The sequence below is a fragment of the Megalops cyprinoides genome, chromosome 12, assembly GCF_013368585.1.
Source record: "Megalops cyprinoides isolate fMegCyp1 chromosome 12, fMegCyp1.pri, whole genome shotgun sequence".
Lineage (NCBI taxonomy): Eukaryota > Metazoa > Chordata > Actinopteri > Elopiformes > Megalopidae > Megalops > Megalops cyprinoides.
The window spans coordinates 19,475,833-19,501,871 of record NC_050594.1 but is presented as its reverse complement, the minus strand read 5'-3'; the positions used below and the strand labels follow the sequence as shown (position 1 = coordinate 19,501,871).

The 26,039-nt window shown below is 42.2% G+C and overlaps 1 protein-coding gene across 4 annotated transcripts in view; it reads left to right on the top strand.

Moving 5' to 3' along the window:
- The window catches only part of slc25a21 (solute carrier family 25 member 21), a 106,326-nt gene that overhangs the window by 53,194 nt on the left and 27,093 nt on the right, over window positions 1-26,039 (top strand). For all 4 annotated transcript variants that reach the window (XR_005005365.1, XM_036542646.1, XM_036542645.1 and 1 more), the window contains exon 3: window positions 8,550-8,598. Coding sequence is in view for 3 of the 4 variants with exons in the window: in XM_036542646.1 (XP_036398539.1) it covers window positions 8,550-8,598 (49 nt within the window). In the remaining variant the exon portion in view is untranslated. The remainder of the gene's footprint in view (window positions 1-8,549; window positions 8,599-26,039) is intronic.

Below are 26,039 nucleotides of genomic sequence, written 5' to 3'. Positions count from 1 at the left end.
TGACTGCAGGAGTGAGTGCTGTAAGATGTCTTCACTGAAAACAGTGTGAAAGGGGAGATGGACACCGAGGTTGTAATCTCCCATCACCTCTGTGTTGCCATTATCTGCAGTGCTGATAACAGTGACTTTGTCTGTCTGTGTGTTGTTGTTTGTCCGTCTGTCTGTCGAGTGACATCCAGAAGCAGGAAGACTAGAAAAATAAGAAAATGTCTCCAATCTTTTCTGTGATATATTTAGTGAATTTCTATTCCTGAGAGAACATAGTGATCATAATTGATTTTCTTCTTTTTTGTCCAGTTATCACTATTTACATTACATTTTATTACATTTTTTTCAGCTGGCCTACTTATTTGATGAAAAATAGGAAATGTTTATTTATTGATTTATTTATTTATTGTATATAATATAAAGCTTATGTATGTATTAATGTGTTAAGTATTTACTAATATCCAGTCAGACATGGGACCGCCTGAGTTTTGACAGACATTTTTAACTGTATCTCCAGACCTGGTTTCAAGGGTTTCCTTGAATATTACTTTATGAATCCATAGTGTACCACATTAATGTAAATTTGCTCTGCAGATTCAAGAATTGAACATCATTTCTAATAGATCTGACTCGTTACACAAGGGCTTAGTATTTAGGAGGAGGAGTGTGCAGGGATGAATTTTGAATAAAGACTCAGGTTTCAGATTCATTAGCATATGATATAAAGATCATGAAGATAGCATAATCTGTTGATATTGTTATCATAACTGTTCTATTTTGTACCTATCTCTGAGAACATGTTTGTCTACCTAGCCCTTAGTCTGATGGTATGAGAGAATGAATGTTTGTATCCTTTGTATGTATGTGCTTGTGTGTGAGAGAGTGCGTTTGGGGTCAAGGTTATGCTAAGGGTGTGTTCTGCTTATGATGGTGATAAGCATATTTTTGTTTAGCTGATTGCCTATGTATAGGCCTGAGGGGAAGCTCTCTGGGAGGGCCATTTTGGTTTGTTCCCAGAGGGCCGTGTCACTGATGGCCCCTGGGAGAAGAGAAGGAAATGAAAGAGTTGTGAGGGACAGCAGAGCTGGTGGAGCTCTGCTATGTGCTGAATAGGCGATGTCATCACTAGGGTGAGGGTGGGTCATTAGGGGTGTGGGGGTTGTTTTGGTTCAGTGAGGGCTTCAGCAACAACCAGCTCTGATTATGAACCTGTACATTTACCTTTGAAAGCATTCTATGATCCTTTAAAATCCGTACTTATAATGCCATACTATAACTTATCCAGTTATTGTTTTAAGAAATTCACTGAGCTGTCTGTCTTTTAAAATGTAATCTCTTTGGGAGAAAAGGAACATATATACACAAAACTTTGTTTGATTTTCAAGAGAGCATGGTTAAATCCTACATCTTGTTATTAAATGGATTTAACTTGTTGTTGTAGTCAAGTTTTATGAATAATATAGTATGTCTTAGCTAATTAAACAAAAATCTGACTTTGTTTGCAATCATCAACACATCACATTGGCTTACTGAAAGAAGGAAAATCCCTGAAGGTCTACCCACGATGCACTGGGCTTGTATTCAAATAGTAGTCCATGCTGACAGCTGAAGAAGCCCATGATGTAACAGGGGTTACTCAGGGGCAGAAAGACCACTCCTTTTGGGCTGCAGTGTTGAGTCCTGGTTACTTGGTAACGGGCGTAACCATAACAGCTGTGTCCCTTGGCTGCTACTGGGCCCAACGACAGGTAATGTCATCTGGGCTGCTTCAGTGCAGTGTCAAGTACAAGCTTTTCTACAGCAAACCTCTCATCTGAGGATGTTCAGTAACACAATTCATCTAAATTAATAGCCTATCCTTCCTTTCCTGCATGTCATATATGACTTGATGCTACCTGCAGCCTGTCCCCATTTACAGTCAACTTCTCAGACCCTTGGATTGGTAGATGGACTATAGATCACTAGCCTAATACTGTAACAAGTGCAATTATGTTTTAATGTAATCTGTTTAAGAAAATAACTGAGCTTTCTAGTTCCTATTATGCAGACTATGTACTGCCAGTGAAGAAGAAGGCTATTTCTGGTGTAACAATCATCATCAGCCGATTCAAATGTTCATGTTCATGTATTTGTCAAAGTTGGGAACCTCACATTAGTACCATGTCTCCAGCAAAGGTGTTGACAAAATTTTTACCACTGCCTACGGGTTGCAACTCAGTGCAGGATCTGATTCTGAGGAGAAACAGGCTTGTAAGAGTGGCGTATAAAGGTAAAACACTATATCACATTAATCAGGAAGTACTTGGATTTAAGGAGATTGTTACTTTCATTTATGGATTCTGTATTCTGAAAGCAGGATTTTTTTTTGTGTAAAAGCAGGATTTCAGCTCACATGTATAAGGGTTTTGGGGACTCCAGAAACATTGGGTTGGAGTTTTTGCATCTGTGGTGCTTTTCTGTGCAGTCTGAGCAGGATGTGTACATTTATTCCTATGGCTTATGGGAGAAGGAAAGCGCACATGAATAGCTGGTGTTTGTTTGACTAGGGATTACTGACAGATCACTCTTTCATCTGGTTCCTCTGTGTCCACCTCCCTTCTGTTGCCCGATGTCTGCTTTTGTCCCACTGTCTCCTCTTACCTCACCTGCCAGATCGGGAGCCATAAACAGAGTTTTGCTTATCCTCACAAAGAGCTGATCGTGTTTCTGTTTACCTCTTATATCCAACGTGTCAGAACTGGAGGCTTTTCTCCAAGCGATCTGTCTTTGGGTTTTAACATGTGGATTTTTGTCTATTTCACACAAGTGTTTTCTGGTTTCTCGAGAGGACGGTCTTCTTTCTTTGTCAAGTGAAATTGCTATGGCTTCAGTAAATGACACACCATCCTGAAATATGGTCATTTGACAAGAAATAAAAAAAAAACTTCACTGTTGGAATGAAAATGAAAGTTACAGTATTTCACTCGGCATAACGATTTTTAAGATTAAGTGACACAACGTCTCACAATCAAGGGTGAAATTACAGATTCACCACGGTTTATTGTGTGAGTGGGAAATGGGGTTTGACTCGAGCACGGCACAGTAAACCACGGAAACCAAAGGCATTTGTTCTTTCTTTCCTTCCCCTCTCTCATTTTTTTTTTTTGCCTTTTTTTCGATGGGACAGTCATGCTGAAAGGTGACAGCCCGAGTGGAGGCTTGAAGATGTAGTTAATTAGAAGCAAATGAATGACAGCTGCTCTTTCTCTCCATGGCACAGCCCTTTGATCTGCGGCCAGCCTCAAACCCAGCAAGGACAAGGCCCTTAAACGCTGCCCATGGGGCCTGGGTTAACTACCTTACAGGGCCCTGTGGGGTAGAGCATCGGGCGAGGGGGAGAGAGAGGTGCTCCCGCTCACATCACCATTGCCATTATGTCTGAGGGTGACAAGCAGAGCGTGTGAGTTAGTGCATGGCAGTTTGTATCTTCGGTGATTGAGTGCATGGAGCAGTAAGTTTCAGTGCATAAGTGGCAGTTTGGTGTGTTTCCTATGACAAAGATTAGTTCAGCATGAACTGAATGTGGAGCAGATGCTGTAGTCTTCCCAGAAAACAAAAAAAAAAAAAAAACTACGCCCTGAGTTTCTGTGGTTGGTTGGTTACACCATGGCTATGACCATCTGTTTGAACAAGGACTCACACTGTTGCAATGTTTTTTGCATATTCTTGTGGTCCACTTCTTTGTGTGCTATCTTTGTGGTTATCTGCTGACTGCAGTGTTTGTAGGTGTCTGAAGTTGACATTCTTGTGGTGATCCCACACTCATTCAAAATCTTCAGTTACTCTGGAAGCCACTGTTTTTCCAATAAGGTAATTGGTGATACCAATAAGTCACTGTACATGAAAGCTATTAGAAATAACATTAACAATCAACAATCATCAATTATTGTCGCACACTCATTGGCTATGATGTCATTGTTAGTGTCTGCGATGAGACTTGGACTATTTTTGCATATTTTTAAACAAATGTTAAATAATGACTGCTGACTGCATACTGCAGTTTCATGTATGCTCCGAAAATCTACACATAATATACACATTATCTAAGGCTAGCGTGTCTGAGCATGGGTGTACTGTTTTAACACACAGGTACAGTGTGTTTGCTTTGCTTGGTAAGCCATGGCTGTGGGCTGGGGTACTGAGGGCTCCTGTTTCAACCTTACTGGCTTCATGGTCTTTTACAGTAGTGAGCTGCAGGAGAGGCTGGGGACACCAATGCACAGCCAGACCCAAAGGGGCACTGCTGAGCTGCTGTGATATCAAGGTCTCCTGCAGTGAGAAGTGTTAACAGCCATCTATAGTTGGCAGTCAGTGAATTGCACTGAGTTTTGCAGGTATTTCTCTGCTGGGGTAAATCATTATAGGCCCTAAGTTACAGCATGAGCGATCTTGGGAACCCTGACAGCCAGGCTCACTGGGGCCTCTTGGGTTTTGTAGGGCTAAGTTCATCAGAGTGGCACCACTGCTGTCTGACTGCATCAGTATGCCTTTGCCAGTGTAATGAGAGATGCTGCTCTCTGGCCCGCTGTTCTGTAGACCATATTCTTAGCACTGAGTGGCTACCATGCGCAAGTGACATGACACTCATGTTGCAAGCTGATTTCACTTTGTCTGAGCCAAGCTGATGAGCACGGTCCTGCTCCACAGCTTTTCTTTCACCTTGCACTACCAAACTTTGTTAACCGGTAAAATTACATCATGACACAAGGTGTGTGGGAAGGGCACGGAGGATTGGCGCTAAAGATATTTGTTCACACAACTATGAGGATACGCTCAACATGGAACATGAATCACACCCTGGCAGAGCTCAGGGGTTCTGCAGAAAGGGATGAGACATTTTTCCAGAGCAGCCTATCAGCCACATGCCCGAACCCGAAAAAAAAAAAAAAAACACCAAATAAACAGAACAACATCACAAGTGCGAGCCATTTGATCAGTCAGGTTTGAACTCGTATTGAACTGTCATAAACTCCTCTGTGGTATCACTGTTAGAGGCCTTCTAGAATTCTTTTAAAATGCTCAGCACATTTACACACCAGGCACTGGATAATGCTACTGACATGTGTCAGTGTGAGGTGACTGAAGTGAGGAGTATCTGTCAGTCAGACACATTTAGTGTCACCTATCTGGTATTCATCAGTCATACAGTATGATCTAATTACTGTAATCCTTATTTTCCTGTTTTCGTTTTGTTCGTTACAGACTATGCAAATATATATCTTTTTGCCAAACCACAAGCTGTGGGCAATTTCTTGCTATTTGAAAGCATGCATGGCAATATTTCCCTGGCATATTTATTTAGGGCTTTTCTTCCAAGGACCTCAAAGCGCATTACAGCTAGGGTACAGTGAGCGGGTGCGTGGCAAACTTTCGTTTACACCACCGGCTGGATGGCTGTTAAAAACGATCATTTCTGACATCCACAACAACATCCTGCTATGCTGCACAGGTTTATACGACACTAAAGAAGGACTTTTTTGGGCACTTTCTTTCATTGTCTTTTACACGTTGTGCATCAGAAGATTTTATTCCTTTGGAAGGAATATCTTGTTACGAAACTGTGCTTTTAATCTTCTCTGGGGGCGCCAATGTTTGATGTGCCCCAGTCCGGCTCCAACCCGGGAGAAGCCTCCTCTCCTCCTTCCCCCCTTCCCCATCCCAGCCATGCTTTCCATTGAGTCGTCACAGGTCCACTGTCATTGCTGCTGAAGGAAAACATGTTTTACCCAAAGCGGGATTAATTCCCCAGAACCACTGGCAGCCATGATTAATTAATAGATGTTCTCCAAATGTTATTGCTGCCTGACACGACCATGAGAGAGAGAGAAAATGGATGGACCCCAGGATGTCATTTTTAATAAACGATCCTGATGCACTGTTCGCAAAACAAGGGCAGTTGTTGCTCTTGGAAGTAGTCCAGATCTCACAGGATCTGCCATTTTTTGGGGATCACCTGCTGTGGAGGTTTTTGCACCCAGCCACCCCACCCCTGGCTGTGTGCACTCATTGGGCGCTGATGCAGGCTGGTAGCAGGAATGTGGCTCTGTTTAGGTGTGGCGTCACCATCTGCAAGTACCAGCAGTAGCATGACACTATCAGATTTCAGTTTATTATCTCTCAGATTAGAGATATTTCTCAGGGCTTGTCAGTCTATGATTCTTTTCTCAGCACAAACTTGAAGTAGTGTTTTTTAACCCTTATGATGTAACCATGAGAGTAAAGGTGCTAATAACACCTAGTGATAGTATTTATGAATGTACTGTTGTCTTTGTCCCTGGACCCAGCTGGACAGGTTAAATGTTGTAGTGTGGAGTGTGCTGAGCTCTGTGGCTTGGGACAGTGTCATGATGGAGTGGACATTCCTCCTGACGTGACCTACTTTTGGCCCAAGGTCAGTTTGATGAGGTGGATAAGATCTGCTCTGCTCACCTGACAGTGGTCCAAGGCTGGAGACTGTGCAGTGAAGCATGTCTGTAATCCCCTCCCTAGGGGTTTATCAGTTAGGGTGTTGTACTTCTCGCTCAGAGAGAATGGAGGCGTTTAGGATCTCAGATGCTTCTGCTGAAGTTCACTCATCCGCCGCCCTCTTGAACCTGCTCGCTGTGAATGACATTTGGAATTGTGTTGTCTCTGCTGAGCACTCAATCTGATACTGCAGATGATCTTTATTTTTCCATATTTTCTCTCTGGTATTTCACTCTAAAAATAACTTGTCTGGTTGAGCCCCTAGGAGCCACTGTTTTGTTTATAGACAATACATTTAAACTGGAGCAAATTAAAATGAAACCATATTGGGCAGCAGCTGTGTACACAAGTGGAATCTGTGAAGGAAATCATTATTAAAGTCAATAGCAGGGAATGCAGTGAGAATCTGACCTTAAAATTCTGATTTAGTCTGGGTGGCTCCAAAAATATGGGATTTACAGGGCAACAAATTTAAGATATGGGACAGTGAGAACATTTAAGATCTGAAGGATTACTGACACTGTTAAATTACAAATGTGGCAGCCAGTAATGTCTCTTCCTTTTATAATACCCAGAGATGTAAATGGAACTCATTGGTTACAACCCTATAATTGATCAAGATTCCTGGTTTACTACATTGCATTTTGCAGCCACCAAGAACTTTTTAGAAAACTAATGGCTTGTGAAATCGTTTGTCATGTCTTGTGACGTCACGGTAATGTACAGTGTAAACACTGACCAGGAAGTCCGTTCCATCCAACATTCTCTTCCAGGGAGGGGCTGTACCTTCTTTGTCACCTCCAGTGGGAGGAGCTATAAGCTGCCACCCAAACACCCCCTCCTCCAGCCCTCTCCGTGATCATGTCCACAATCAGATGTGACATTTGTTGTCACCAAAAACTTATTATGTATGCTCACATCGTTTTATAGAAACCATATCAACTGACAGGAGCAGTGTTTAGGAGTTGTGTGTCTTCCCTGGGTGTACAACAGGAAGGTTGTTATCGGATAACTTATTGAGACCTGGATACAAGCATAGACTAAGCAAATGTAATGAGATTGGCCCACTTTTGTCAGACTACAACAAATAATACCAATATGAATAACAATAATAATGACCATGGTAATAATAAACATGGTAACAAGAAGAAGATGGCAAAAAGAATAATAATGTGAATTCAGCATACACTATCCAAGAAACTCAAAAGGATTTTACAATGAGCGAATGCCATATCTCACTGGCCACCAATCCATTTTATCCACATTCTTCATGGTAGGCCCTAAATCTGGAAAGACCCCACATACAATTCAGGGGGAGGCAAGGACATAACAGGCAGGACAGTGTGAGGTAATGCTGATTGTAAGAGTGTGTGACAGTTGTGCAGGGAGCTACAACAAACCACAAAACAATAAAACCCAACGCAGGAATGAGCACACACACACAGAGCCCATCTATCATGCCTGTTTGGTTGCTGTAAGCAGTAATCATAATTACCCTGTTATGGTAAGAGCAGAATTAGTGGATGATTATGATTGCTCAGCATGGGAGGCTGGGCCCTGCGCTGTTGTTTTGGTCTCAAACTTTTGAAATATCAAACTTCCACTCGTTTCAATGTGATAAGCCAGCACGCTGTGTGGTTTACTGACTGGTCATGGTTTAGCTGCAGAGGTTTCATCAAGGGCTTCGAGTCTGGATTATGGGTTAGTGTGTGGGATACATGACTAAATGACTGTCAGTGCTTCCAGAACAGGCTGTCCCCACAACTTTCTCACTATTCCCCTGTGTCCTTAATGGCTGCTTTGAGCCCTTTTGGAGAATAAAGTCATCCAGCATGAGACTCCTCTGTAAATCCTGTTACTTCGTCCCACAAATGGTGTCCAGTGCTACTCCACTCAAATCTTGACTGAAATATTGCTACTGCACCCCCCCAACCCCCCCCCCCCCCCCCAAAAAAAATATCCCCAGGGTGCATTACTGTAACCCAGAATATGGTAAATTGTGAATGACAGTATTACGTACGGGAAGATGAACTTTCATTGTGATCTGTCTTCTCCAGGTCTGGTGGAGATCTGTCTCATGCACCCTCTGGACGTGGTGAAGACCAGGTAAGTCACTGCACCTGCTCACCTTCCCCCCACTTCAAAGGCTGGACAGTCATCACCTCCTTGACGTAATCACTCTCAGCCCTTCTTAAAGTCCCAGAATTAATCCTCATGGAGACAGATGGGAAGTGGAGGAGTATGTTTATGTAGATTGTGTCCTAAACCACATAGTCAGTCTGTCCACCCACTTTTGTCTGAGGAGGAGGGCAGACCACTGCTCCACCTTGCCAGGCCCCTAGCTTTACCCCTCACCCCCACACTCAGTCCCCCATCCCGAATCCCTGTGCACCCCTGGCAGGAGAGAAGAGTGTTTGCTGATTTACTTAGGAAAAGAGTAGAGAGAGAGCTGCTCTGAGCTCCGATGCTTTTGTTTGTAATCTGAGAATGCTGGCCTGTGAGAAAGTAAAGCTTTCAGGACAGTTTACAAAGGCCACACTCCTTTAAATCTAACACAGACAGGTGAATCCAACAGATCCCCACCATGCAAGGGATTCTATACAAATTTCTCACATCAGACAGCATTAAAACAAAAAAAACCTGGACTGACCAACTCTTCCCCTCCACAGCAGATGGACTAGCAAATTGGCACATACATTTGAAAATCTGCATACATATCATGCAGATTTTAGTAAAAAAAAAAAAAAAATCACAATTAAAGCATACAAGCAAATTAGAACGTGGCTCTTCAGACACAAAGCTGAAAGCTTTAAAAGACTGTGTACTGTTTTATCACCGTTGACAGACGGGATCCTGCAGATTACTCACCAGGTGGTTTGAGGTCAGGGCTGTGACACCAGGTGCTCTGCAGGTGAAGAGTACAGCGTATGAGAAGGCTCAGCTGAAGTGGAAGTGTTTGAACACTGCCCCACACTGTGAATGGTTTCTTTTCTTGTGCCTGGAAGATTGATAGCCCTGTGGGTGACCAAAAGCAGCATACCGTTTACCTATAACCACCTGTAACCAGAGAGAACCTACTGTGTACTGTACAAAACCAGTTTTTCTGGAATGCACAGCTAAAACCAATTTGCCCATCACAACTTGCTGGCTTGTCCAGGCCACGGTCATGTAATGCAATACTGTAGAACATGTTCTTTTTGATGGTACATTATTGTACATAAAACATACAGGTAGCCCTTGTCCAGCCCGACATGCCCATGACTTTTCCTTAAGGTGTTGAAAAAGTGTAGAAAAGGATGTTTAGAAAAGACAGAGGATGGAAGAGATGGGAGAGCCTGTTATTTGCTTGTAGTTCCTTCAAGAACACAAAAAATAGATCAAACCAGCATTTTTGTGAATTTTTTTTCTGATAAAAAAAATATCATTCTCTCAAAACCTAAAAAACCAGAGCACATTGGGTGGCTGTGTTGACTGTGACAGTAGACCGTAGCTCTTCATAGAGTCCTTGGAAGGACCTGTCTTGGCTTTTGTTTTCTCATGTTCTCTCACTTTTGAGCAGGGATTTTTGACGATTCATCTTGGCAGAATTGCACTTAGCTCCTTCAGATCTTTTGGCTTTCTTTTGTGAACTGCTGTCTTGACTTCAAACCACAAATGTTCGATTAGATTGAGATCCTGAGCTTGAAATGAGCAGTTGAGAACATTTATTTTGTGCTCAGTTAATGATTTCTTTGTAGATTTGGATCTATATTTTTTGGATAACTGTCATGCCGAAATGCCCATTTTTAACAAATGCTGGAGGGAATCAAGTTAAGAGTTCATGACTCCCTCTGTCTTAACAAGGGCAAAACCAGCCTAAAAAATAATAACCCATCAACCATATTTCACAGTGGCTGTGGATTCTTTCAGTACATAAGCTTCACCTCTCAATGCCAAGCATAAAGCTGAAGAGCATGTCCAAACAGCTCAATTTTCATTTAATCTGACCAGGCCTGGCTCCTGGCATAGGCAGCTACAGTTGGCCCAGCACCCACTGGGATCCTCCTGATGGCATTTATTTTATCATTCATAAAATGTTTATTTTTTATTATTTTTTGTGGTACATTATCCTACAACAGCAAAAGAAAAAAATGAGGAAAAAGAAGGAAAAACTTCTAGAAATAGAGACATACTCTTACTTTCTGCAGTTAACAACTGACCGAGGATCAGTTCTGTGAACACCAGCTGTAGTTTTATTCGTGATGAATTATCAGCTATGAAAAATAAAATGTGGGTCGGTTAAGGACTAAAGGTAACTGTAGCACCCTTCTCCTGGCACAAACTCAAATTATGGTATTCATCTTTCACATCCTAAAAAATGCACATATTTACCTCCACAACAGCTCTGCTTCCATTGTTAAAAACTAGTGTGGTCCATGTGAGTGTTGTGCCACTGAATGTCACTATCATATGAGCTAACCAGCCACGGAATGGTAGATAATTAGTGAGTAATAAAAAAGATAGAAAACAGTAATGTCAGAGCCAGTTTCCAAGCACAAGAGATTGAGAAAGAGAGAATGAATGAGAGACAAAACCGTGGCCTGAAGATTCCTGTTTGTTTAGATTTCTAACTTTCACCTCAAGGTCCATGGTGACAAGGCAGACATGTATCCTCTTCCTGACAGGGTTACCACTGTACTGGTTGCACTCACTTTCTTAATAACATACACTACAGTGCAAAGTGTTAAATTCATGGAGGTCAATGTCTATTTACCTGCAGTCTTCAGAGAGCTTTCTGACCTTTTCTGACCTTAACCATATGACCTTCATGTTTTCTGGAATAAGATGTAGTATTTGGGAACAATGTGCGATTGTAATGATCTGCTGAAATTTTCTAAATGTCCAATATGCCCTTTTTTCTTATTGAGTTTTTGTTCCTATTTATTCATGGGTATGAATAAATATGGAAGGCACGAGTTATATGAATTTTCTAAGGAATGTTACAAAGTTAATGTTAAATGTTAGTTAGACATATCTGTAGAACACAGGTGACATCTCCATTGAGGTACTGACACTGGTGTTTTCTTCACTGTTTGAATACTATAAATTATGGCTGTGTGGGTCTGCTACCCTTTGTGCCGCCAAGTATCAAACATCAACTTCACCATACAGCCACATGTACAGAAAATGTTGGGAGGATTGAGCAATGTTTTCAACCTGGGAATGTGGCATAGCTCTAATGTAGCTTTGACACAACATTAGCTATTTTTCCCTAGTATTGTTGATAACGGTTTCAGTTGCTTTTTAGGTAGAAGTCCTAAAATGTCTGTTTTATGCTTTTAAATACAAGCACAGCATTACTGCCTTGGAATTAAGATATATTTGCCCTTTTTAGAAATAAGTATCACAATTGGCATATGGCCTATGGCAAATTATCTTTATTTTATTTCTATTTAATAGTCACCTTTTTCCAAAGAGCACCCTTTCGGGGTCACTATCACTCCCAGATGTGCCCTTGATTCATTTCCTTATTTTAAATTTCTTTCTGGTGGAGGGATTATGAGTAATATGAATTATGGAATGGCATTGATACATCTAACCATAGTGTAACCATAAAGCATATACCATAAAGTTTTCTCAATAAAATAGCAAGATGAACTTAAAAAAACAAATTATTCATCATATGCTTCATATTCTGAAATACATCAAATGCTAAATACACAAATGATTTTAAAACAAAATATTTTCCCACTACATACAATTTTTTGTTGATGTCAGTACTAACCTTGTCTCTCTTTGAAGGAGGACAGTGTCTTCAATAACAGTCCTGTGATTCAGGTATCCATAGCCATGCAACAGACTGCGTTCAGTCCAACTAAAATACTTATATGTAAAACTGACTCACACCACAAAAATAGGGAAGCCTATAAGCCTGCATGTGGTTTCCAGAAACTTCAGCAGCGGCAAGTGATATTTTAACTGAAACTTTTCATCTTGCAATGCTTTTCATTTCATAATATTTTCATCTCCATCCGAAAAGTGAAAATGAGCTACATGGTGAGATAATCTGACCTCTGGGAAGCCATGTACCGTATGTCTTGTTCCTTTGCTATGCTTATTCCTTGGGGTCTCTTCATCTTCCATTTTTCAAATTTGTCTTCATCTTCAATATTTCAAAGCTGAAAAAAAAATGTCCAGAGAATTCACTTTGTCAACCACTGAAACCACACAGATTAGGGGATGTATTTTTCAGCAGTAGTTGACATTGTTGCTGTGCCCCAGCATTAATGCTGTCAAATTTAGCTCTGTTTTTTTCCTCTTGAACAAGCCTGGCCGCTCTGTATTTTCTGCTGCGGGCACGGATGCCAAAAGCCTAAACCATTTTGCGGAAAATGAAATGCATCATTTACCCATTTTCCTCAATGTTTAAAGTAATACATTTTTATGTTTTCAAATCAGTCAAATTTTTACCTCATTATTTAATTTAATTCCATCCTTTTTCACAGCCTGTGGTTGTAAAAAAAAAAAAAAAGAAAGAAAGAAACATGAAAAAGAAATCAGAGCGTGTGTATTTTTTCAAGTTTTTTCCCTTTTTTCCCCACTCTGCCTCTGACTCTTACGCAAGCGTCAGCGTGACTTAGGGAAGAGAATGATTAAGGCCTTTGCACCCCACCCATTCAGCCGCAGTAAACAGATCATGGCCCGCTACTAAAGCTTTACGGTCTCTGGCAAGCCACGCCAGGACCTTTGGCTCGACTCCAGAGCGACCCCCTCTATAAATCCCCCCGTTTGTCAATAAATTCTGCTGCTTGTCTGTCATTTACAGCAGCAGTTTCTTGGTAAATAAACTTCTTGGCGTGCCTTTTAAAGTGGGCCAGTGGTGCTTTGAAGGGAAGGCACCACCAAAGAGAGGAAACGCCAGGATAAAGGGGGGGACACATCAGCAGATATCAGATACCCCGAAGTGGTGGAGCAGGATTTATGAGCCTCAGTAGAAGGTATGGGGTTTATTACAGATAGAGCCTGAACGCTGTCTCTCCTCATATGAGGTCAGGGTTAAAAGTGCACTTTCTATTTTCTTTGTAATGCTCCTCCTAAAAGAGTGATAAAACCAGCCCTAAAACACAGCAGCTTTTTTTTTTTTTTTTTTTTTGTGCATGTGTGAGCGTGTGTTTGTGCATGCAATTATGTTTGTGCAACTGTGTCAGTGAGCTCATGTGTGCACAGCCATGCTGTTCATTTCACTTTCACTTCAGGTACTGACAATTTGTCAGTGATTTCAGGAAACACTTCACTGCAAAGCATATTCATAATAGAAAGAATTTCAATAGAAGGTTAATAGAAATCCTTGCTGTTTGAGCTTTTTTTGGAAAGTTATGATGACTTCATTTTCATTTTTTTTAATTTTCATCAGCAAATTCAAACTACTATCTATTGTGAAAGCCATGAATATTTGAGTATTCAAACGTTAAAGATTGTGGCAGATGAACTGAAATTTATGGCCAAAATTTCTTTGCAACTGAGTTAGATTGCTGCCTTTGAATTACACAGTGGAATTTTGAAGGTCTTGGCTAATTTGATTTGGAAAAAAAAAACAAAGTTACATGGAAAAAAGAAAGCCACAAGAAGAGGCTTTCAGTCACACTCATTTGCACAGTGCCTTTCACACTGGCTTGGAAGTCTAACTACAATAATACAACTTTTCCCAATATCATATTAGTCATGTGTTTTTATTTTATTTGGCATATCAAAGAAATGTAATCAGTGGGCTTTAATTAATTACACCTGATAAAACACATCTAACGTATGTTATTAGCTTGTGAAAATAAAGACTGTAAATTTTAAGTGGATGTTTGTGTAACCATCCCCTCTCATGCCCAGTGTAGCTCCTATCCCCCAGCACATTGATCTGAGCTCTTTTACCAGCAGACCTATGTCAGACCTTAGGTCTTAGGGATGCCATGCAGTCATTTTTATGTCTCTTTTGTAGTGTAGTACTAATAACTTCATCCGCATATTTTTCATTGTAAACATGCACAAAACAGCTGTGAAACTTCCCAGTCTAAAAATAATTCTTGAGTAAATACACGCTTTGCTTCCCAAAGTATATGTTCCTTTTTGTGTAAGGCTGGGAGGTACCATGAAGTAGCCCTACATCACTAACATACCGAGCTAGCTGGGTCTGGACATCCATCTTAGATTCAGAATGCTTTTATTGGGTCAGATTGATCATATGTGGATCGGGGTCAATCAATTAAAAAAATTAAAATGCGTTTAGTGATCATTGAATTAATAATCCACCCACAGCAAGCTGATCATAAGCAAGGGTAACACAGGTTATTTTCTCAAATATATTTGCATTTCTGACATGGCAAGACCTTTGACATCTCACTGTGAATAGGTCACTTCGCTTGTTTAATTTTTTTTTTTATTATTTTTTGTCAGGGGATCAAGCTTCCCTTCATCCTCCCCCTCCCCCTCCCCAGATATGGGCTGTCTGATTCAGTGTCCATTTACACTCTTGTCTTACTGCATCATTCATATGCCATGTATATAATAGAAATGCTTTGTAATGACTATATTGATCATGTAGTATTCTTACTGAATCTTCAACCTGGTAGGGCCAGGTGAAGTCTCACAGCTAAGTTCTCCACACCTTTGGTAATGAAAAGTTTTTGATATGAGTTTCTGCAAGTGAATGCACAAAATGAGTTTACATGAAGAATAGTCAGAATCAAAACCAGGCATAATTGCAGAGACAGATACATAGACATACAATAACTAAGGTGAATTCTAAGACCATTTTGTGGTTTGCTTTAATGAAATGGGAAAATAGATCTCTTCTCACTTGTAGGGTTATTTAGGTAGCTGGAAGACTTGGAAAGTTAGGGGTCTCTGGGTCTTTGGGTAACCCCCTAAGAGCCGGGACAGGAGAGTTGAGATCATGTTTTAACCTTAGAGCTCAAGCTGTAGAGATTGTGAATGGAGTGAATGTACTCTGGGAATATACAAAGGAAATACAATATTTGTACTGTATAGTTACACATGTTGTGTGTATATTTCCTTGGAATTATTGTAGGTAAGTAAACATAATAACCTGTCTGGCGCTTTGTGTTTCTTTTGGGTTGGTCACTAAGTGCTAATATGCATATCTGAGCCTTGAGCAGGTACAGTTTCATTCAGTTCTGTTATGCTGACATGAACATCTGGGCCTTTTTATAATCATTAATCTCATCGTTATTATTATTGTTATTATTATGTGTTTTTTATGAAACTCAATACTGATACCAGTATTTAATTACCTTGAGAACAAGCAAGCTAGCTGTAGTCTTCACTTTATTGAGAAAGTGTTTTCAAATTTGTTTGTTAGACTTGTCAAACTGTCACATGACTGCTGAAATGTAGCAAACAAACTTCAGCCAGCAAGAGCTGGCAGATTTTTGCAGTGTTCTAAGGCTGGTAAGGTAATGCCTGTCTCTTCCCATCAAACGATTCTTAGTCGTTGGATGTGAACACTGTCATTGTGGACTATGATAATGACTACAAAAATGGTGTGAGTAACATAGAAAGTATTCATTTTTGTCTGTTATTAACTACTGTTAGGTTTGGTCTAGCTTTATGTATTTTTTACTGCATTCATAAATAAGACGAAATGTCTGTTTAATTCATTTTCTTATTTGTGTGCTCGGTTATTAAAGCAATTGAAACAGGAGTGACAGTGCATATCAATACCAAATTGTCAGGCTTGTGGGGCAACCCTCAAATACAAACTGTAAGGTTTCAAATGTAATGTGTACATCTGCAACCTGTGAAACACACACATACGACATCGATAATGACTCCTTAATATGTTACACCTTTTGAAACTAAAGCAAACCCTGAAACTAAAATCCCTAAAAACACCTTTGTCATTCCCTGAGTGAGTTTTAAACAGGAGACTTTCCTATCAGCTTTCAGTCTAAGACCCAAAGCAGCAGAACAGTGCACTGGTAAGCTGATAATTCATTTTATAGATGCCACAGCTTGTTAGCAAAGACAGAAAGTGGCAAGTTGTGGTAGTTTTGTGTTTGGTGATTAAAAAATCACTGACTGTGAATAAAACAATGTAAAACTATCCTCAAATCTGACACCTGAAGGGCAGTTGAGGAAATGTTTAGACATATTTCAAACATGTGTTGTTTCAAACAACACATTTGCTTGCTAGAAAATTGCATAATTACAATGGGATTATTGTGGAATTTTTGTGTTGTTTTAGGAGTGGCTTCATGGTGCTTTCAAGTTTCAGTCTTATGACACAAGACAAAAGCAGGACTGATGTCAATGTAATGGCTTAGTTAAGAGGCACAAAGAACAGTCAGTAGTGAAATGTTTTGCATGATACAATTCCCACTTGGTAAAGTGGTGAACATTTCAGATTCTGGTCCCAGGAAGTGCATACTTGTAGATGCGGAAGCTACTGTATTGATAACATTGGACATCACAGTGTGGGTGTTCCTGCTATACCTGCCATTAGTTCCTTGTGGGATTTTGGTGGTGACAGATTGACTTAATAATATGGTATTTAAAAGATAAGAAATATGTAGTGTATTGGTTGTGCCAGTAAGCAGTCACTTATGTTATTTATACTTGATAATGGTAGCTATCAAGACATGTTTAAAGCTAGTTTGCTTAATGGTTCATTGATAAACTGGATTTGTTATTCTTTGTAAATTATCTTTAATGCATGCTATCATAATTATTTACACTTGTATATAATGATACTTCTATGACACAGGTCTAAAAGCATTCACTCCTGCTTTCTCCATGCCCTTGAGTCTTTTCTCTTGCTCTCTCCCAATCTCCTTTTCACCTACTCCCTCTCTCTGTCTCTCTGTCTCTCTCTGTCTCTCTCTGTCTCTCTCTCTCTCTCTCTCTCTCTCTCTCTGTCTCTCTCTCTCTCTCTCAGACACATACAGTACACACACACACACACACACACACACACACACACAAACAATACACACAGGCTACACAGCTAATTGGGATACAGAAAGGGAGCTGAAATCTATTAGTGAGAGGCTTGGAGCCGGACGCTGAAGGAGTCAGACACAAGCACACCTCCACTCAGGCGGGTACTGGAGGAATGGCTCTTATTAAGACCTGGCTCCCACTTTAATGTCCACTGCCTAAATTGGAAGCCAACTGGAGTAAATTGATTTTTTTTTTCCACAGAGCCGCCAAGGAATCAAAGGCTTTCTCCAAAGGGGAATGCAGTGAAATATATAAATATATTTATGTTTTTCAATTAGACTATGACTGCTTGTCTGGAAACAGAGAGAAACGGGGTGGGGTGAGGGCTGGAGGAGAGAAGACGAAAGAGAGAGGAATTTTTGGTAGAAAGGTCACTGCTGCACTATATTGCAAATTAAAGAAATACCAAGCCAAGAAATGCTGCTGATTCTTGGACTTGTTTAGTTCAGCAGCTTGTGCTATTTACCTCTTTTCCAAGCTCTGACCTCATGAGCTGATTTACAAAATGCCCATCTAATAACTGTATTCCTAATAAAAATCAAAGGCCACATACCTTTCATCTTCATAAAATCGTCCACATTCACAGCTGTCTGACTGTAAATGACGGTCCTTCAGTGCCTATTCTTGTGTTTTATTGTTGAGCTTATAACAAGCAACATGTGCTATGTGTGTTGTATTCTTCATCATTGTTTAGTGTGAGATGGAAAAAAAAAAACAATTAGCGAGCTCCTCTGTGCTCAGCGTAAGTCTTGAACCCCCCACCCCCCTCAACCCTTCCTTTGGTCCTCGTTAGAGGAGTAGGGCAGGAATGTGGCCCTTGTCACATGTGCAAGGGGCATGGGGGGACCTCGGGCTTCTATGGAGACAGTGAGACTGGAGTTACAACTTTTCATTAACCTGGAAACCACCTAGTTACATGGTTCATGGGCTGGTCTCAGCTCACTTGGAGGTAACAAAGGGTGTCGGGCGGTTCTTTCGGCAGGGGGCTCCCTGCTCCGGGCGCTCCATCTGACTCTCATCAGGTCGGCGGCCAGTGCTCCACACTCATTAGGGGGAGTAAAGTGGAGATTATGGTTTATGTCGGGATCATGTTACACCGTGCCCCCGTACACCCCCCCCTCCCAACCCTCTATGCCCTGGTCCAGACACATATGACCAGTTCCACCCCTCTCTGAATGGGACCTGACTGTCCCTTCACCTCTGTCTGATGGGGACCTCTCTGTCTTCTCTGTCTTGCATGTGTTCTTTCCATTCTCCCCAGTACTCTTCTTTCTTCTCTTTCTCCCCTCTGTCTCATATTTGTATCCTTTTTAGAGAAAGCAATGTTTTGCCTGATCTTATTATATTACTTAAAATGCTTATATTAATAGATGCAAGCTTCCTCTGATGAAACATGGGATCAAATTGTACAGTTGCTGATGGCTGTTAATGAATATTGGCTGTGATTCACAGGTTAGTGCATGTTTGCACTCTTTTCTTTTGATGCAAATAGACCCCATGTAAATGCAGATGTACAAAGGCTCTGAACAGGGAAAGGAAGCTGTCTCTGATTGAGACATTTGTTATCACCGGGAACAGCTGGGTATGAATTTGCTGCCCCGTAGTATGATCCTTATTTAATCCTGCATCCCTGTGTGGAGGTGGAGGGGCTGTATTTCACTGTAGGTGCTCACAGCGAAGTGTCTATGGTCCTCCCGTCGGCGGGTGATTAGAAAAAGCTGTAGCTTCTGTAGCCATGACAACTCTACTTGCACTTGATCACAGCAAACGTTAAAGTGCAACGTTTTTGGGGGGCTTGAAAGTGACCGCTGACGAGGGCTTGACAGATGACGTCCTGCCCATCGGGGCTGGGTGACTGCGTGATGGCAATTTTAGCGCCCCCCTCCGAAATTTCTTACCCCTAGCTGTTCCCTGAACCCCGGTGCACTCCTGGGAGAATCCCAGAAGCAGCCCTTAAACAGCAGGGCGGAAAGGCAATATTGCTAGCTGATAGCTGATCCCCCATTTAAGTGCCATGTTGGCCTGCTGTGCAGCGCTGATCTCTTAATCCAGCTGCTCTGAATGTGTGTGCAGCATAGTTAAGCTCCACACGCTCCCCGTCCAACATATCTCTCTCTCTCTGTGGAGCTGTAGTAGGAAGTGCAGGCCAGTGTGTCCCTGCCAGTTCACATACTCCATTTCAGTTTCTGCTGGTTGTGCCCAGGGCTTGGACAGCTTTCCTCACCACATTTGTTTTGCCAAGTCGAAATGCTTTTAGAATTACAAGCGGCCGCACAAAAAGACATTTAAAAAAATTCTGTGTGCAGTGTGTTTCAGGTTAGCACTGAGTGGTTTGAGCTTTTATAGTGGACTGGTCCTGAATGGCAGTGTGCTCATTGCGTGAAGCGTTTCTGTTTATTTTGCACTGTCTTTTGTTATTTCAGCTTGTTAAGTTTAGATCAACCTGAAGGGAATACGTCCACGTCTCTGAGGGGGGAAGTGCTTCATGGGTATTAGCTCAAGATCTGCAGTTCTGTGTGTGTGGAAGGAAAAAGAAACTCTCATTTCGCGCACGTGTGTGTGTGTGTGTGTGTGTGTGCACGCGTGTGTGTGTGTGTGTGTGTGTGTGTGTGTGTGTGTGTGTGTGTGTGTGTGCGCGTGCGTGCGCGTAAGTGTGTGTGTGTGTTTGTGTGTATGTCTTTTTGTGCTTTTTGTATGTCTTCAAGCATGCAAGTCTAAACACATTTGTGTGTGTGTATGTGTGTGTGTGTGTTCACATTCTTATATGTACACATGAAATAGCTCCATTGACATGTGTCTGAGTGTGCAAGCGTGTGTGTGTGTGTACGTGTGCGTGTGCGTATGTCTGTATCTGTATGTCTGTATGTATGACTGTATGTCTGTGCTCACATTCTTATATGTACACATGAAATACCTCCATTGACGTGTCTGAGTGTGCAAGTGTGTATGTGTGTGTGTTCACATGCTTATATGTATGTGTGTGCCTACATGCATGAAATACCACCGCTGACATGTGTCTGAGTGTGCAAGTATGTGTGCTCGTGCATGTCTGTGAGTGCTTGTTTTGCTGTGGGTATGTGTGGATCTGTTTGAGAGTATGTGTATAACCAACCATTATTGTGGAAGGTACACATTTTCTGTAATTAGTGGGGGGCTGAGGTGTTGTTCTGGGATTCCAGCAGGCATCATGCTTCAAAGCTCACCTCAGCAACCCCCCCTCCCTGTATAACCCCAGATACCCCCAAAGCCACCCAGACATCCAGGAAAACATTGCTGCACTTGATATTCAGCCACATAATATGTATGTTGCAAATCCTGTGTTTCCACACTGCTGTGTAGAGAGCGGGAGCCAGTGAAAGTGTTGCATGCGTGTTCCACTGGAGGCCTGCAGGAAAGGGGAGGCTGTGGCTGCGCCTGCTTGCATCGGAGAGACAGAGACACTGGGAGCACTGACACAACTCCTAATGGATATCGAACTGATGAAACTCAATATGAGTAATATATAAAAAGAAACAAAAGTATTTGTAAATGACACCAGGGATTCACTTATGATGTAGGAGTAGTCAATGACTAACATACAGCCGGTAACTTTAGGCATATACATGTATCTGACTAGTCTGTTAGGAGAATAGCCAGTCGCCAGGCTACCAGAAGTGTATTTAAATATATATTTAGAAAAGATTGCTAAATGCATCATGTTCATTTCTAAATAATGACAAAAATGCTGTCATGTTATGGAAAAAATAGTATTGGTAGTAAGAAATGTATCACCGCTCAGGCTAACCAGCTAGCTGGCTAGCTTTAGAAATGAAAAGAAAATGCTGTATCAGATTGATAATTTCCCATTACAACAGTTTGGCTAGTTGCTGCCTACTCTTTGAGTTTTCTGTGGAGGAAAATAGTAGCTAACAAGCTGGCTTGTGAGGTCACACTAGTAGACAAGAAGCTAGCTGGCTTCAGTTGTATTCCGTTAATGTTGTACTTTGTTTGATTTCTGTTTTTTTTTTTTCCAAAAAATATTTTGATCAGGATCTTCTTCCTCTTCTTCCCTGGAGAAACTCCAGAGATATGGTCATTTTTTTCATGGAGAACTGTGAATAGAGTGAGCAATAAATGTACAGTTTGGTGTTATTTTTGTAACACAGAGTGGAGGAAATGTGAGATTTCAAGCATGGCAGATGTCTGTCCAGGAGGAGGGTTCGCATGAACATGGGCTACAGCCCTGTTGGTCCGAGTGTATGTGGTACGAGCTCCTTGTCAGAAGAGCGTGTCCAGGCTGTGTCAGCGCTGCTCTCCCTCCCAGCGTCTGCCTGCCATGCTACATTATGGAGTGGTATTAAACGGGTCTAATGGAAGTAGGTGTCACAAAAATGGGCCGCATCAAGTTACAAACTTAGGGATAACGTTTAAAAACATCCCAGGGAGTTGAAACGACCCATTTTAAAGAAGTTGTAAAGGGCTTGATGAAAACTCATTTGTTTCTTGTTGGACGCCTGCGCCTCCTGTATTTTCGCTTGCTTTTTGAGTTGTTTTTCTCAGCTGAAGTAAAGGCATGAGGGGTGACTGAGTGGGCTAATTCAGCGTCTCAGGTTTCTGAGTGAAATGCAACCGCTAGTTCCCCCGATCAGTGCTGTGCGGGGCAGTCGCCTGCCAGCAGTGGAGATGTCTCCACAACCCTGGAGTGTTTCCTCAGATCAAAGCGTCCCGCATTGTCTAACATGAGATCTGCATTACCTACCATGCTTCACTCTAGTCATACTATGGGCCCTACTCAATCTAACCGGCATGCGCTTTGGCACTAACCTTAAATAAAATTTTCTCTCTCTCTTACCAACTACTATGTGTATGTGTGTATATATATATTGTATATACACACTATATATATATATATATATATATATATATATATATATATATATATATATATATATTAGATTTTTTTTTTTTTTTTGATTTCTTAACTTCCTAAAACAAACGTCAGTGGAAAAGACATTTGATTTTTATATTCCTCCTCCAAGACTTCATCATGACAGGAATAATGGCACCTCCCCAGCTCCCTCTAAGCACACTATTATCCTGGTTCCTTCAGATGTTTATGTTGGATAAAAGTGCCATCAGGCCCTCTACCCCTGCTCCAACTATTTCAGCAATGTACAGTATCCTGCTCCCAGCTTACAGCGCGTGGCTCTTAGAGTGTTGCTTCCCCTTTGCTTTTGTGGGCAGAGTTAGTGGTCGATGTCCCGGGGTTGGGGGTCAAGCAGAAGTCCTGCACTGGGGCAGGTGAGAGGCCAGTCATTTGTATCTGTCAGGTGAGACGGGTGACGTCCTGGTGGGGAGCAGACAGGCTCTGTGATATTGGACATGTTTCTACCCACACATGCTGCGTCATTACCCATGCCCCCCCCTCCCCTCAAGCTCAGTGGGCCTGCGGAGCCAGTGAAACCAGATCTGGGCCGAGCCCAGACCTGACTTTGCAGCCTGCAGTGTCATAAGCGCCAGGGCTTTATCGCCTTCCTGTTTGCATCCCCTTCATCTCTCATCCCCCTCTCCGCTCCTCCTTCTCTATCTCCCTCACTTCCAATGCTGAGCTTTATTGGCTCCCTCTGGTCATCCTCTGACCCTTTACCCCAGCTCGTATGAACAGCAGGGATCACATTTTCCTATACTATTTGTGAGAATAAACATTTGCAAACCAGCATTAAAGTTTCTTTTTAATAAAGATGGGTGATGGCAGCAGCTGGGTGCAAGTTATGACCTGTTTACATCTTACAGTAAAGCTGCAATAAGTTGCTTCTGGTTGTTAAGGTTGGCAACACTACACAGAGCGGAGTTTCACACATTTTCAAAGAAACACTCAGTGCTGACACATCCTAGGGTCTATGAGCAATTTTTTGATAATAAAAAAATACTTAAAAAATAATATATCAATTCAATTAAGGTAATGTAGTCCAGTGAAATTAACCCATTGCACATTACTGGGGTAGTAGTGTGTGGCTGGTGGGCACTGTAAATTTTCCCGTCTCTTACAATTTTCAGCTTGTGACATAACCCCATTTTTAAAGATGTCTCCATGGGGAGATGCCCCAGAATGTTCTGTGTTTGTGTATTTCTTAATGTAACCTGTGGTCATGTTAGCAGAACTGCTTGGCTCTGAATTTGGTTGCGCAGTCAAAACTTGTATTGCTGACTCTAGCAAAAAAACCTGTGGACTCCTGCTATAGTATATAGTGTCATATATATTTCAATATTTCATATGTATGTCAGATTTTCAGGATTATGGGGAATGGGAGGGGTCAGGTATGAAGATAGTGTGAGGCACTGGGAGAGATTGCCGTGGCATAGTTGATACCATCCACAACTGGCATTAATCACAGTATAAATGGTGCCAGGAATGTTCCAGACCTTCATTGTACAGTTAGACAGGTGTGATTTTAGACAGTTGCTATCCAGTGATTGACCGTTCTTACATAGTCCTCATTCCATGACTGGACTTTCCCTCTTAGCCCGTCTTTGCTCTGAGAATGATTGTTCTGACTGTGATTAGCCTCTTTTTGTCTGCCATGCTGGATCAGTTAGGTTAGAGTGCTCCTGCCTACACTCTCTGTCTCTGGACCGATGCAATGGATTTCTGCCATCTTTATGATCCCGCTCATTAAAATTAACTGTCAGGCTGTAAAAAATAGATTTTGTTTTAATGCTGCCTTCTGGATTTCCTTATGCACTCCAGATCGTGTGTGTGAGGGAAGCCTAGCTTTGTGTCCTTAATGAAGTCTGTCTTCAGGTGCTGCCAGCACAATGGAGGATTTAGGTGGAGATGAGCTGGAGTTCCTGCGGTGAAGTGTGTGGCAGCATGGTTTGGTCAGGCTGTTAAGGCAGGAGTGGTCTTTAATTAACATAGTAGAAATAAATGTGAAAAAAACTTTAATTTGACGCTGTGAATTTTTATATTTCACTTTTTTTGCAAAATTGTCCACTACCTGGATGTCAAAGGAGAGCGAGGGTTAGATGAATGAACAATAAAAAAAAAAAAAAAAACTTGCTTTGAAAATGATGGGTGTAAATCTATGTCAAGGGTGGACAGATTTTCAATGCTGTGCAGCTCTTTGCTGCAGCAGGGGAATACCCCATATTTAACAAGGTAAATTAAGAGACCCTTTAAAATATCGGCCTGCCCCTTCAACTAGACCCATCAACCCCAGCCTTTTGATCAGCCCAGTAACCCCCTCCCGTCGCCTGCTTTTACACCGTCATTATTGGGCCTCGCCCAACGGCATGTCCTCATAGACTCATGTCCTACTCCCAGCAAGCCCCAGTCCGAGCCCATTACTGCCAGGGGTCTGTGTGAGGACACAACTCTGCTGCTCTCGGGGCCTTAAAACACTGCGCTCCTGTCTATAAAAGGCAGAAAGGGGGCCGCCCCGTGCTCATTTGGCCGCTTTGTGGACCCCTAGAATCAAATCTTTATAGGGGAGACTCCAGGATTATTTGCCCTGAGTGCTTGTCTCACTCACAGAAGCACCGGCCTGCCCTCACCCTCACCTTCCCCTGGTCATCCTGCGGCAGCACTGGGCCAGTAAAGCGCTTCATACAGGGGCCTTGGGTGAGCCTGTGGATCTCAGCACCTGATGGTAGATCTCCCCAGACACCGGCAGAGCACAGGGGATGCTGCTCTGAAGCTTTTAAAGAAGCACACCTTTATAAAGAAGCTTCCTCTGTCCGAATTTTACGGCCTGACCCATGCTCCATACACGCCCAGATAAATCAGCAGAGCTGGAGCATCTTCTTTTAATCCTACTTCAGCTTGGCTCCCTTTGTTTTAGCTTGTAGAACTTCATGATCCTGAGTATTGAAAAGGTGCTCCTGCTGGAGCTATGGGTACTTATGTCCGCGTCCTATCCATGAAATACACAGGCTATTCCAGTGTTCTACTGTGGCAGAGAGCCTGTGATACACAATGAAGGCCAGGGATCCTCCATCACCATCAGCTCCTCGGGTGCTAGCTACGTCTTATCTGGTCCCGGACATGCCATTGGTCCTTGGTTTTACGGCAGGGTAGGAAACGGGCATGAGGAAATGAGTTGACCCTGAGGTCAGATGTGGAGTCAGGAGCCGGAGCAGGAGCGTGGCCCAGCTGCCCTGCTCTCACGGGGCGAGGGGAAGGGTGAGGACGGGTCGGGCCAGTGCTGCAGAGGGGAGGAGAGGAGAGAGGAATGGCCTCAATCCTTGACCCTGGAGTCATGTGCCTTTAATTAAGGTAGATTTAAATTTGTTTACAGGCCCCACCGGTCTTAAATCTTCTAGAGCTTCGGCCCCTCCCTGGCCCCTTTCTCTACTGTTTAATATGTGTCGGCCGTCCATTTATGACACTGTGTTAACGGTTTTCTGGTGCGGGTTACAAGCTATTTGGGAATCCACAAAACTGAATTTCAGGGGACACCCCTCTAAGATGTTAATCTGTGGCGATATGAATGGCCATTCACCTCCCCTGGATGGGACCTGGGCGCTTTATGGCCCCGTCAGGCACCCGGCTGGACGACTAACTGCTGACCTCTTGGCCC